Raw genomic sequence first — 14354 nt, forward strand, 5'->3', positions numbered from 1 at the left:
GATACATTTAATATTGTTGCCTTTCTACATTTGATTGTGAGATTTTTATGCCTTAGTATACATAGTCAATTTTTATGTAGGTACCATGTACCCCAGAGAAACAGATATTTTCCTTTCTAACTCCATTCAGTTTTTTTTCCAGGGGTATCATATATATAGGTTTTTTAGATTTTATTAAGCTTCTTAACTTCTTGTTTATTTGGGGGTTAGATTTATCTAATTCTGGCAGAGGGAGATTGAGGTCCCCCATTCTTATAGTTTTGCTGTCTATGTCTCCTTGTAATTCATTTAGCTTCTCCTCTAAGAATGTGGATACTCTGCCACTTGGTATATATATATTTAATATTGATATTACTTAATTGCCTATGGTATTTTTTAGAAAGATGTAGCTTCCTTCCTGAACCCTTTTAATGATATCTACTTTTGGTTTTGCTTTGTTTGAGATCAAGAATGTTGTTCCTTTTTTTTTTACTTCCACTGAAGCATAATATATTGTGCTCCATCCTTTCACTTTTACCCTGTATATATTTCTCTGCTTCAGATGTGTTCTTGTAAACAATTTATTGGAGGATTCTGGTTTTTAATCCACTCTGCTTTCTGCTTCCATTTATGTAGAGTTCATTCCATTCACATTTATACTACTATACATCCCATACACATATGTACTATGACTACTAATTCAGCATTTCCCAACATGCTGTCTTCTCCTATTTATACTTTTCTCTTGCCTTTCCTCTTATGCCTTCCTCCCCACTGATATTTTGCTTCTCAACCAGCCCTTTTTTCTATCTGCCCTTTTCCCTTTCCTTCTTCCTTTCCCCTTTTACTTTTCTTCTTAACTTTTACTTTATATTTACTTTTACTTTTGCCCTACTTTTTTTCAGTCCCTTCCCTTCCTTTTATTTTTCCTTTCAACCCCTACTTCTCTGAAGAGTAGGATAATTTTTTTTTAGGTTTTTGCAAGGCAGTGGGGTTAAGTGGCTTGCCCAAGGCCACACAGTTATGTAATTTTTAAGTGTCTGAGGCCAGACTGAACTCAGGTACTACTGACTCCAGGATCTGTGCTCTATCCCTGCACCACCTAGCAGCCTCTAGGATAAATTCTTAAACCCAGTTGGGAATGTTTGTTATTTCCTCTTTGGACCAAATCTGTAGAGAATAGGATTTACTTAGTGTTCACACCCACCCTTTCTTCCCTCTATTATAATAGGTCTTTGTGCCTTTTCTTATGTTGTTATTTATCCTCTGATGCCTAGCCTTCTTCTAGTGTAGTCCTTCTTTTCATGTCTTAATTGTTTTAAACCTGTCTTGTACCAACAACCTGTCAAGATAAACTCCTCTGATCTGTTCTCAAGGGTTCATTTGATTGAATTATAAGCACCATTACCTTATAATCACTTCATACCCACAGCTTCTGAACAAGAACACTCCCTCTTTCTGTCCCATTAGAAATACAATTCTCAAAAACCATAGGCATCACCAGATTTTAATCAATTTATACCATACCCTCTTTCCAAGTACTCTCTGTAGAAATACAGTCCTCATGGGCTAAAGTATCAAGTAGTGCAAAATCTCATATTCTATTTATAGCCCCCCCAATACACTTCTTCCAACTAGTTAATCAAGTAAAGCAAAATCACTTCATGTTCTATTTCTGTCCAGCCCCTCTTAAGTATACTCCCTCTCTTTGCCCCAATACAAATACCACCTTTATAAACTAAAATATCATCCAAAGTAAAATCACTTCAAAATCCATTTATACCATACCATCCAATAACATTCACCCCCCCATGAGCTCAAGTATCAGCTAAAGCATCCTCACTTTCATCTTCAATGTGTACCTAAAGCCTCTCTCTAAGTATGCTTCTTTCTACTATCACACAACTCTCAGTAGTTACAAGTATCTTCCCATGTAAGAATATATACTGTTTAATGTTATTGACTAATGATTTCTCCCTTTTCCATATACATTTCGTGAATCTTGTATTTATAGATCAAATTTTCAGTTCAGTTCTGGTCTTTTTATCATGTAATTTTGAAAGTCCTGTTTTTCACTGAAAGTCCTTCATTTCCCCAAAAGAATATGTTAAGTTTTGCAGGATAGTAGTTGTAATCCAAGGTACTTTGCTCTCCAGAAAAATCATATTCCAAGTCCCTTGATGCTTTAATTTTGAAGCCAAGTCTTGGGTAATCCTGATTATGATTCACTGGTATCTAAATTACTTCTTTCTGGCTGTTTGTAGTATTTTTTTCAAGCTGAGAATTCTGAAATTTGGCTACAATATTCCTTGGGGTTTTTATTTTTGAATCTCTGGAGATGATCAATGGATTCTTTCAAGGACTATGTTATCTTCTTGTTCTAGGACACTAGGGCATTTTTTCATGATAACTTTCTGTTTGATATTTTCAGGTTCTTTTTCTGATTGTGACTTATCTTCTTCAGGTAACCTTTGTGTTTCCTTTTAGGATCTTGAGGATCGGTACTGTTTTTGCCAATTTGAATGCAATTATCTCATTTGATCCTAACATTATAAAATAGATATTCTGAATATTATTAGTCCTATTTTAAACTGAGGTTCATGGAGATTAAATGAGATCATATAACTTGTAAGTGTCCTAGGCAGGAGTCAAACTCTGGTCCTTTCTAATGCCAAATCTGCTGTTCTATCCATTATGCTTCCTTGCTGTGATTTAAGGAAAGAGAAAGTATAAAGTCATTCATTTCTTCATTTTGTATGAACTCTTTCCCTGTCTTCTCTTCTAGTTGTATAATGTGGTATCAATTTCATTCGATATCAATGATAAGAAATCAGTAATTTTGACCACTTCAATGGTGTAGTAAAATTAGTACAAAACTCTCCTTATTTTGATTTTTTCCAACCTATGATGACATAATTTTTCTGTCATAGAGACAAAATCTACGTTTGGCAAATAGTGGGTGATTTTAGCCTAGATGACCTTCAAATTATGCCCTTCTCCACAAGACTAAAATGAAAATGGAGTAATTTGTCTATAAGAAGTAACACATGCAAAGGTGTTCCTGGAGGACATATCAGGGCACAAGGCAGGCAAAACTTAAAGCTTTCCTTAAACAGAATATAAATTGTATATCTCATGCCCAATAGCACTCGGCATATGGTATCCTGATATTTTATGTAATCCAGAAGCAGTAAAATGGACCATCTCCAAAGCATGGAAAATCACACATATAAGATGAGCTTTCTCAAGAAAGTTAAATATGATACTCATGTGGTTATATCTACTGGTTCTTCCAAATAATTTTGGAAGACTACCAGTTATTTTAATGAACAATTATAATTTATTAGCTAATATTTTAGCATAATCCTAGCACCCTTATGATGTGTCTTGTTAAGAAATAAAGAGGATATAAAGTTCAATAAATTAACATGTAAATCATGTTGCAGGGTTATTTTATAATTTGAACCAACAAATCTTTGTCTGTTTAAGGAAGTAAATATTCAATCTCCTTTATCTCTGGGGGCAATAGCAGCAAAAGTAGCACTATTTAATTGCCTAAAAGTACCAAATGAAACTTTCACTTTCTACTCTCATTTTTTTTCTCCCTGATATTTTCATTAGAAACAGGAGATTTAAGTATTTGCTGAAACTTCCACTGTAACACTTAAAAATCTTCATGGGATTTCTTTTTAAAAGAAAAAAAATGAACAGCTTTGTTTTGTCAAATCAATCAAAGGTCCCATGCTTGTGTGTACACATCGGTGGCTGCTTTCCACTGTTGGTTTATTTCTTAACCACCTAATCATTCTGTGGTCTGCCTTGCCCTTTAAACAATCCCTTATGATTTTTTTCCTCCTGTTTCTTTCCAGTAGTCCTGGGTCAGTATTCTTTTTTTTTTCCTTTGCCTTTAAGCTATCTATAAAATCTTGCTATTGTAATTGCTACATAACTTTTGTAGCAAATAAACATAAAGATCTTGATTAAGGACACAGCTTTGGTAAAATTGTGTGTTTATTGTGCTTTTTAAATCATTTGTTTAAAAATTCCTCATATGGAAGTTTAATTACCTTGAAATAATTACAGATTATATGTTATCTCATGTTGCTTTATATTGTCTTTCGTATGTTTTTATAAGAATTTTGTTGGCTTTTTACCTTTTAGTGAGCCTTTTCTTGTAGTTTTGATTTGCTCCTTGGTTCTAGTTACATGTTCATCCTCTCCAAAGATGATATATCTTGTAAAAGTATAAAAAAATCCTTTTGAGAATATTCATATAGTGTTGTTCTGTTCAGATGTAACTTGAGTAATGGGTTTTCCATCATGTTTATTATACCTTTGACACATTTCACTTCCTATTTCTGTAAATTCTGAGCAGAAATTATTTTTTTAAAAAATTCTTAAAAAGGGGACAGCTAGGTATCACAGTAGATAGAGCACCGGCCCTGGAGTCAGGAGGATCGAAGTTCAAATCCAGCCTTAATAATTGCCTAGCTGTGTGACCTTGGCCAATTCAATCAACCCTATTGCCTTAAATAAATAAAAAAAATAGATTTAAAAAATTCTTACAAAATAGTGATTAATTTTAAACCTAAAATGTAGCTTTTAGCAAGAACCCCAAACCCCAATAGATTTGGATATATTTGGGTTTTGTTGTTAAAATAGATTTGAACAAAATCCATTAGATTAATGGGACCTTTTTTTGAAAAGTCCTCTCTGTTAAGAGTTCTTTTAGTCTAATTGGTTTTGTTACCATTCCTAATTTGCCTTGGCAGAATTAACAGTTTTCTGTCTCACAGGCAGCTTGGAAGGTGAACAGGATCAGGTATGCTTTTGTTCCAAAGAATTTCTTCAGTGAAGAGTTCCCTCATGTAAATTTGCAAGCAGAAAGGGAAAACAAGTTTTCCCATTTATCTAACTTTACTGTCATCCATTCATTCAACAAATCCATATTGAGTGCTTACTGTTTGCCAGGTGCCAGAGGCATCTAAGTAGAAAAACAGACATAAAGCCTCTGACCTCAGAGAACTTACAGTCTGAAATTTTAGGAAAATTTTAGTAATGTATAAATAAATATAGATAGTGATAGCCTCATGAGAAGATCAGGGAAAGAAAGAGATAATTTTTTTTAGTTGGTTTTTTTTTTTGCAAGACAATGGGGTTAAGTGGCTTGCCCAAGGCCACACAGCTAAGGTAATTATTAAGTGTCTGAGACCGGATTTGAACCCAGGTACTCCTGACTCCAGAGCCTGTGCTCTATCCACTGTACCACCTAGCCGCCCAAGAGATCATTTTATTGATACTATAAACAGCTTTGATATTGAAGAAGTAGCAAATTTTTGTGATGAATAACATCATTATTTTAAATTCTATTTTTTTTTAAGCCACAACAGCTTTGAAACTCTTTTCTCCTAAAATGTGATTTGTGGCTTTACTGGGCTTCTCTTTTTATCATATTCATCATGTTTTAAGTGTTTTGGAGAATAACATTTTTGTCCACAAATAGTCTTCTGTACATGTAATCAACAGTTTTTGTTAAAGGACTGTTTCTAAAATATTTTATTTTTCTTAATGGGTTTAACATATTAATTGTTTTCTTAATAGATCCTACGCAAATGGGAGGCTTGAGCATGCTGCTTCTGGCTGGGGAACATGCTCTGACTGCACAAGAGGTAAGGAATTTTCATCTCCCTCTCTACTCCTATGGCTTGGAAGGGTAAAGACTAAACCTCTTCGAGAAAAATTGATGGATTCATGCTGGGTATTCCTCATAGGCACTGTGGGGCCCTGTAATTCCACTTTCTCTCAAGCTAATGAATAGACTTTATGTATAATTATTCTTATTAAAATGTTGGCATTAACAGTGTTTCAGGAAGAAAAAAAATCTATTTAGGTAGCAGAAATAATTCCAGTTGGATACACATACAATTGAATTAGGCAGCTGTAAGTTTTTGGACTCCTTGTGGCAAGGTATTAAACATAATGTACAGGTAATTGGCACTTACTGTTGTTGCCTTCTGTATAATGAACTGCAGGTGCAAAAAGTCTTAGAATTCATTTAAGTGTACTGAAAAGACAAACTGTACCTTTGCATTACTCTACTAGAAAACAGAAGAAGGGAAGAGGGGGGAAAATATTAAGAGAAGGGATTCATCTGTTTGTTATTCAATTTATTCCAAAACCCTAATGAAAATGTTAGAAATATTGAGCTTAGGGATTTATTGATTTATTTCTTGAAAAAATGTTTCATGGTCTTGAAGTTTTTATCATCCCATTCTTGTTTGCATTTTCTTTGAAGATATGTTGTGATACTGAACTATCCTTACTAAAAAGCTATTTTTTTGGTTTTCATTTTGGGAGGTAGTTAGGAAATACTTGAATCTAGAAGATCTGTCTTACTTAAGAAAGATTTAGTTTCTTAACCCAGAAGTCATAGAGGTTGGTTCACATACAGTTCTTTTAACTTGAATGATCATATTTATCAGGTTATATAAACCTTAGTCTAAATTAACCCAAGATTAGTTTAATTTGGGGTCTAGAGGCATAACATGTTATATTGGGTAGATTATCAGGTCTTCAGTAAGGAGTTTGGCCCCAGACATTTACTACTAATCTATGACTCTGGACAAGTCACTTAAGGAGAAGGAAATAGCAAACCATTCTAGTATCTCTGCCAAGAAAAGCTCAGATGGGATCATGAAGATGTAACTGAATTTTTATTTTCATTTTTCATGAAATATATGCATTTATTATAGAAAAGTTAACTATAGAATCATTTATAACTTCATTGTAATGAAGTTAATAATTACCTAGCTGTGTGACCTTGGGCAATTAAATTAACCCTATTGCCTTAAATAAGTAAAAAATAGATTTAAAAAATTCTTACAAAATAATGATTATGTTTTCCATAAATGGTTATTGAGGATTAAGGAAGAAGGCAAAATATGATTCTTCGTATATAGGCAATTCCTGCTTTCATTTAACTTTTCACTTGATGCTACCCAATAAATATGTTTCCCTATTTTCCCCTTACTCAGTGATATCACTTTGAGGTAAAAGAGCTTCTGTGGTTGGCAACATCCAGGTGAGAGGCAGGATGCCAGCCTTCTGATGTATGATCACTATCTATCGATGGCCTCTATCATTACTGGCAAGTCATCAGCTAAATATGTTGGAGAGAAAGAGCTCAGAAGACTTTAACAAGATTCTGTGTTTTCTATTAAGGAATCATTTATCTCTGTCACTTTATCATCTCCCGGAATTCAAATATGATCTGACTCTTACTAGCTGTGTGACCTTAGGCAAGTCAGTAGAGCAACTCTGTTTGCCTCAGTTTCCTCATCTGTAAATGGCAAACCACTCCAGTGTCTTTGCCAAGAAAGCCTCAAATGAGGTCACTCTATAACACTTCATGTTACAGATGAGGAAACTCAAGCCTAGAATCTGGTCACACAGCTCAGTAAATGGCAGAGCTGACTTGGACCCAGGTCTTCTGACTCGTTAAGTCATGTGCTCATTTTCACTAGACCATATTTGTCCCATTGACACCTATCAGAGATAGATCATTGTTGAAAATAGTCAACAGTAGGAGATAGCTAAGTGGTGAAGGGAATAGAGCACCAACCCTGGAGACAGGAGGACCTGAGTTCAAATCCAGCCTCAGACCCTTAATTACCTAGCTGTATGACCTTGGGCAAATCACTAATTCCCTCCCCCCACTGCTTTGCAAAAAAAAAATAATAATAATAACAACAGAAAGTAGTCAGCATTAGTGGGATCAAATTCAAATAAAAATGAAGATTATCACACCATACTTAAGGATCCCTGTGGGCCACAATTTCTTAGAAAATCATATATTAACAGTGTCTCTATTCTTTTTTGTTGTTGTTTGTTTGTTTTTATGTTTTTGCAAGGCAAATGGGGTTGAGTGGCTTGCCCAAGGCCACACAGCTACCTAGGTAATTATTAAGTGTCTGACATGGGATTTGAACCCAGGTACTCCTGACTCCAGGGCTGGTGCTTTATCCACTATGCCACCTAGCCGCCCCTAAGCTCTGTTTTGCCTTTTTTTCTCAGCTAGGTGATTATTAAGAGTCTGAGGCCCAATTTGAACTCATGTACTCCTGACCCCACGGCTGGTACTCTATCCACTACACCACCTAGCCACCCCACCCCCATTCTGTTTTAAAAATATATTTTGTTAAATATTTTCCATCTATATTTTAATTTATTTCAAGTGTTCTCCAGATTTGACACCACTGAGATGATATTAAATAAGTATTGCTGGGAAATCTCACATGAAAAATTTTGGACAAAAGGTGCTGCCAAATATGTTATTGGACAAGTCATCTGACAAAGTTCACTTTTGCAATCATTGCATTTCACTGTCTTGAGAAGACATTTAATATCCTATGACTGGCCTTGTGCAGGGTTTTGTAGAAAATATACAGAAAGTGTCCCTGACCTTTTAGGGGAATAATAAAATTTTAATAGTTATTAATGAGCATATGATAAATCCAGAATGAGCAGACATATCTACATTCATGTTGTTTGTAACTACAAGAGAAAGTGGAATAATAAAATAGAGGAGTCAAGAGATTCGGGATGCAATGCCATCTCTAATACTCTCTGAGTTTGTGTCCTCATCTCTAATAGAGGGATATAATATCCATAAGTATTTACCTTATAGGGTTGATGAAGGTCCCAAATCTGATAATGCAAGGTGAGTGCTTTGTAGAGTTTAGAATAATATATGATTGTTAATCATTATCTTTGTTAAGCATCATAAATTTAAGTCTGGAAAAGCCAATAAAGAATAATCTACTTTGGTTCCCAGATTTTACAGAGAAGGAACTTAGGTGTAGAGAGATTTTAAGTCATGTTCCAGATGTCCTAAAGTTACCCCAGATTCTCCAATTCCCAAGCCCCTGATCTTTTCCAATATGCCACACTCTAGCAAAGGTACCAGAAGCATTTGCTAGCAACTCAGTTGAGGATTAGCTAGATATAGATTGTTTTAAAAATTATTATTTTTTTTAATGTTTTTGCAAGGCAAATGGGGTTAAGTGGCTTGGCCAAGGCCACACAGCCAGGTAATTATTAAGTGTTTGAGACCGTATTTGAACCCAGGTACTCCTGACTCCAAGGCCGGTGGTTTATCCACTGTACTACCTAGCCGCCCCTTTAAAAATTATTTTTAACAATCTTTTTTTTTTTAAGTTTTTTCAAGGCAATGAGGTTAAGTGGCTTGCCCAAGGCCACACAGCTAAGTAATTATTAAGTGTCTGAGGCCGGATTTGAACTCAGGTACTCCTGACTCCAGGGCCTGTGCTCTATCCACTGTGCCACCTAGCCACCCCCTTTAACAATCTTTTAAAAAAACTTTGAGTTCTGATTCTCCCTTACCCATTGATAAAGCAAGCTATATGATAGCATGTGAAATCATACAAAACATTTCCATATTAGCCATGTTTTGAAAGAAAGTGATAGGTTGTGAGGTAGATAGACAAAAAAATATTCAGTTTGCACTTTGCTCATCAGTTCTGTCTCCAGAGGTAGATGACAGTGAATATGAGATTTTTAAAAAATGTACAGATACCCACACTTCACCTTAGTATGGATTTTTGAAAACTCACAAGTCTAATAATGTTTTTGTTGGCAAAGTAAATCTTCCCCCACACCTTGCATACTGGGGAACACTCTCCCACAAATTCCACTCCATTGATGGGGAAGGGGACCTGTGTGGCCAAGGCAAATCGTCCTTTCAGGGCTCTGGTCAACTTGAACCCCTCTCTATCTCTGTTGCTACCATTTGTGTTCCTCAGATGTTTGAGGAAGTCATTTGCTGGTCTGGTAGTATCATGCAGCTCTTGAATACTGCCCTGGGAGCTCCACCTGGCCATTGCGGCACTCCTGTTCACTCGCTCTCCTCTGCTCCCCCCGCTGCCACTTCTAGTCTTGTCACGTCGTACTGTCTATGCCAGTCGTCTGTTTAGCACCGCTCCTGCTTCTGCTCCCACCTGCCGGCCACTTCTAGGATTGGCATCTAGTGCTATCTGCCGGTCGGCTCCCTTTAGCACCACTCCTGCTTCTGCTCCCACCTGCCGGCCACTTCTAGGATTGGCATCTAGTGCTATCTGCCAGTCGGCTGTTTAGCACCGCTCCTCCTTCTGCTCCCACCTGCCGGCCACTTCTAGGATTGGCATCTAGTGCTATCTGCCGGTCGGCTCTCTTTAGCACCGCTCCTGCTTCTGCTCCCACCTGCCGGCCACTTCTAGGATTGGCATCTAGTGCTATCTGCCAGTCGGCTGTTTAGCACCGCACAGAAGGGTCATTGCATCTTTTAGGTACCATTCTAACAGTTCCAGTAACAGATGCACTCAAGCTTAGATTAACTATGCCTTTTTAGTTGCTTTTCATCGCCTAAGCAAATACTCATTCAACAGCTTGTGGAAATTCCTTTCAATTGCCACTTTGCTCCTGAGTCCCAGCAGATCAGCTTGGAAGCTTTGTTTATTCAACAAAATTGTGATCTCCTTCCATGATTGCAATCCTTAGTACTGTATAATAGTCAACAAAGACCTTTAATAACGTTGTATTTCGAGCATTATTCCTGGAGCAAATCTCCTTTGTCATTCAACTCGATGAACCCTATCCATGAACACGTTCCAAAGAGATTGCAGCTATAATAAATAGGTTTATAGGAAAAGGGTAAAAACTGCCACCTGACTATAATTATAATAAACTGTATAATACCCCATGGAGTAGAATTGCTGCTAAAAGCAAATTGATAAAAGTCTGTATTATTTATAATTCAAGATGTGACTCTAAGAGAACTCATGTCAATACTGCTAGATCTAGTCAAAATCTCTCATGGGCTTTAGAGAACTATGGTACCGATATTCATGAGATCAATGTAAATATGCGTTCATAAAATAGCTTCAAAGTCTTTGTGTTTCAATTTTGTTTCACTCCTTTTATTTATATATTTTAGATTTTTCAAGGCAATGGGGTTAAGTGGCTTGCCCAAGGCCACACAGATAGGTAATTATCAAGTGTCTGAGGTTGGATTTGAACTCATACTCCTGACTCCAGGGCCGGTGCTCTATCCACTGTGCTACCTAGCCACCCCTTCTCCTTTTATTTTTTAACTACCATACTAGAAGTGTGGATTTCTCAGTTGAATTTAGTATGTCAGAGTTCTGTCATTTTTATTATTCTTATTATTGTTATTCAGTTGTTTGGATTCTTCATGATACCATTTGGAGTTTTCTTTTCTTTTCTTTTTTTTTTTGCAAGGATAATGGGGTTGTGAATTGCCCAAGGTCACATAGGCAATTAGTAAATATCTGAGGTAGGATTTGAACTCAGGTCCTTCCAATTCCAAAGCCAGTGCTCTATCCACTGTGACACTTAGCTGCCGCCCTATTTGGGGTTTTCTTGGCAACAATTCTGGCAATTATTTTTTCCTTCTGCTCTTTTTACAGATGAGGAAACTGAGGTAAATAGCATTAAGTGACTTCCCCAGAATCACAGATTGTCTGAGGCCAAATTTTAATTCAGGAAGATAAGACTCTCTGATATTGGGGCTGCCTGTCCTAGTTAAAGGCTTGGAGAGCCAGAACTCCCAAATCACGTCAGTATGCTAGGAGATTAATTATCAAATACATGTGAAATTCTGCCCCAGTGGTTAGAACTGGACTGAAGGAGATCAGGTTTCTTTCCTTCATTCAGCACATTAAGCACAACTTGCCAGGGATTTCATTATTATTATTCTCTTTCCCCCTTGTAAGATGGAGCTAATAATAACAATAATAATAATAGTAATAGTACAAATAATGCCTGTCTACCATCTAACTCCCAGGGCTATTGTACAGATTAATTAGATAAATTTTGTGAAGCATTTATAACTCCAGAGAAAGGAATTCTTGTAAGCATTCAGTATTATTATTATCTTCATAAGTTATTCTGGGCATTTTAGAATTATACCTTGGAGCTTAAATTGAATCAGCCAATTCTCCCCTAAGTGGTAGTGTACTTTACCTACAGCTGGAGGCACTAAAAAAAATTGACTCTTAAGCTCATAGATCTAGAACTTGAAGGGACCTTGGGGACCATCTAGCCCAACCCCAAATATATCCTTGTCCTTTGAAAATATACAATAAATTATTTTTACAGTTTACTGTCATTCCTGCCAAATGCTCAGTAATTGCTAAGGGAGGAGTTAAAATATTAATGCCAACAGGAAATCATAAGTACAAAATAAAACTTTAGCAGGTTAGATGAGTTACCACGGCTATTAGTGGTCTGCAAATTAATTTTGTATTGAAGCTGAAAACCAAAGGAATGAGTTCCCTTAGAGTCACATCTTGAATTATATTTTTACATGTATATTACAGACCTTGATTGTGACTTCCTCTTCCATGTACCTGTAAAGGAACAATAAGAAAGGCTGTTTTGAGGCCCTTCCTAACTTAAAAGTTGAACATTTTAAGCACTTGTATCTTCTTATAATATCCCAAGAGCTCTTTTTCAGTCTTTTGGGGTGGGGCAGGGAGGGGAAAGTAGGGTAGACTTATTTTAAGTAAAGGACTCTCTATCAATGCAGTTTTTCAACTTAGAATTCCTTAAATTTGCCTGGGGATACTAAGTTTTACAATTTTCCTAATTCTCTGCCTAGAATCTCCTATTACCACTGTTCCTAACCAGTTAACCACCCTTTCCATAAATTGTCCCTGATGATAGCAGACAATCTTAAGTATGGCAAAATTGGTAAGGACTATGGTATGAACTATGGTCTTTCTTTATTGCCCAGTGCCCATTCCTCAACTTATAAGCCAATACTATACATGTGAAATGAAAAATTGATTCAATGAGTAAAAAAAAATAACTTTAAGAAACATATGTGGTATAAATAAAAGAAATAGGTGTTAATCACCTAATCTGTATCAGATGATGTGCTAATAATAAGCATTTTACAAATAGTATCTTATTTGGTCCTCACAGCAACCTTACTAGAGAGGTGCTTTTATTGCTTTCATTTTTCTTTTTCCTTTCTTTTTAATTTATGGAATAAAGCAAATATTTCCTTAATTTAGTTTAATAAAAAAGATGAATGCATATGAAACTGCAAATATACTACTCATAAATTGCTACTCTTCAAATATATACAAAAATTGTCCTGTATTTTTTTTTTCCTTCTTTCCCCTCATCCCCCTCTCTGAGATTGTATTGAGGCAGATGTTAAATGGTTCACGCAGCTAGCTTTGAAGTGTCTGAAGATGGTTTTTGACCTCGGTCTTCCTGCGTTCCAGAGTTCTAGCTACCATACTACCTAGCTGCCTCTAGATGCTAAACAACTGTTAGTTATACTGAAATATGGCAGTCAATTTGCATTAATGATACCCCACATTTATATAGCATTTTAAATCTTTATACTGACCTTTTCTTACAATCCCCTTATGTCAGATGAATCTTTCCAAAAAAGTCCATGATTATAGCATATGTTTATTTAAATTATTTATATTTATTTTATATTCTTCAAAATGTCCAACATGGTACTTAAGAGGCACTAAAGAAAAGACCAGTATTTCCCATTTTTTGCTCTAGTGTTACTGAAAAATATATTAGAAAAATAAAATTGCAAAAACAAAAGTTATTTCTTCATTTGTGTTGTCTAGTGTGAACCTATCTTTTTTGCTACTAGAATAGGAATGATGCATTTTTGTATAGGCTTTCATGTCCTCTTCCAGCCATTATTAAATGAAATAATATTTTTAAAGTGCTTAGAACCTAACAGGAGTTTAATCAATGCTCATTTCCTTCTTTCATTCCCAACTGACAAATAAGCAGTTTCACAGTTTGCAAAGTGAAATGTAGTTGATATTTAAGGACTACTGAATGAACAGATCATTGAAATCTGAGAGGATGAAAAGTGGGATTTGTCAGCATTTATTGACTAAATGGATGAGTAAATTAATGATGGTAACCTTTTTAAACATTGTTTTAAATCTAAAAAAAATGTAGATTTAGAAAAACTACTCATTCTTTCTCATCCATCAACATGTTTTCTAAATCTATGATAGTACTGGAGACCACTTGATTTTCACATACCTTAGACAATTTAATAGAGTTTTATGTACAGTTATATGAAGCTTGACTCTTCCAGATTGAGGAAAAAAGTGCATTTCAATTTAAAAAAAACAACAACCATGTTCTTATTGTTTCTTACAAATTATAAAGCTTTATGAAAAATCATTTTATTTATATTTTATGTTGGCATAATTCATAATTTTATCCAAGGATGAGTAGAGATGATCCCTCCTCCCCCCCCCTTGGCACTTCCTAAACTCTGCCACAAGATAGAAATTCTCTGTTCT

General features: G+C 35.6%; 1 protein-coding gene across 16 annotated transcripts in view; it reads left to right on the plus strand.

Moving 5' to 3' along the window:
- LOC141507078 (HMG box transcription factor BBX-like) overlaps nt 1-14354 on the plus strand; it is a 369819-nt gene that overhangs the window by 251114 nt on the left and 104351 nt on the right. For all 16 annotated transcript variants that reach the window (XM_074214420.1, XM_074214422.1, XM_074214417.1 and 13 more), the window contains one exon: nt 5581-5648. In XM_074214420.1, coding sequence (XP_074070521.1) covers nt 5581-5648 — 68 coding nt within the window. The remainder of the gene's footprint in view (nt 1-5580; nt 5649-14354) is intronic.

This window comes from Macrotis lagotis, chromosome 1, assembly GCF_037893015.1.
Source record: "Macrotis lagotis isolate mMagLag1 chromosome 1, bilby.v1.9.chrom.fasta, whole genome shotgun sequence".
NCBI lineage: Eukaryota > Metazoa > Chordata > Mammalia > Peramelemorphia > Peramelidae > Macrotis > Macrotis lagotis.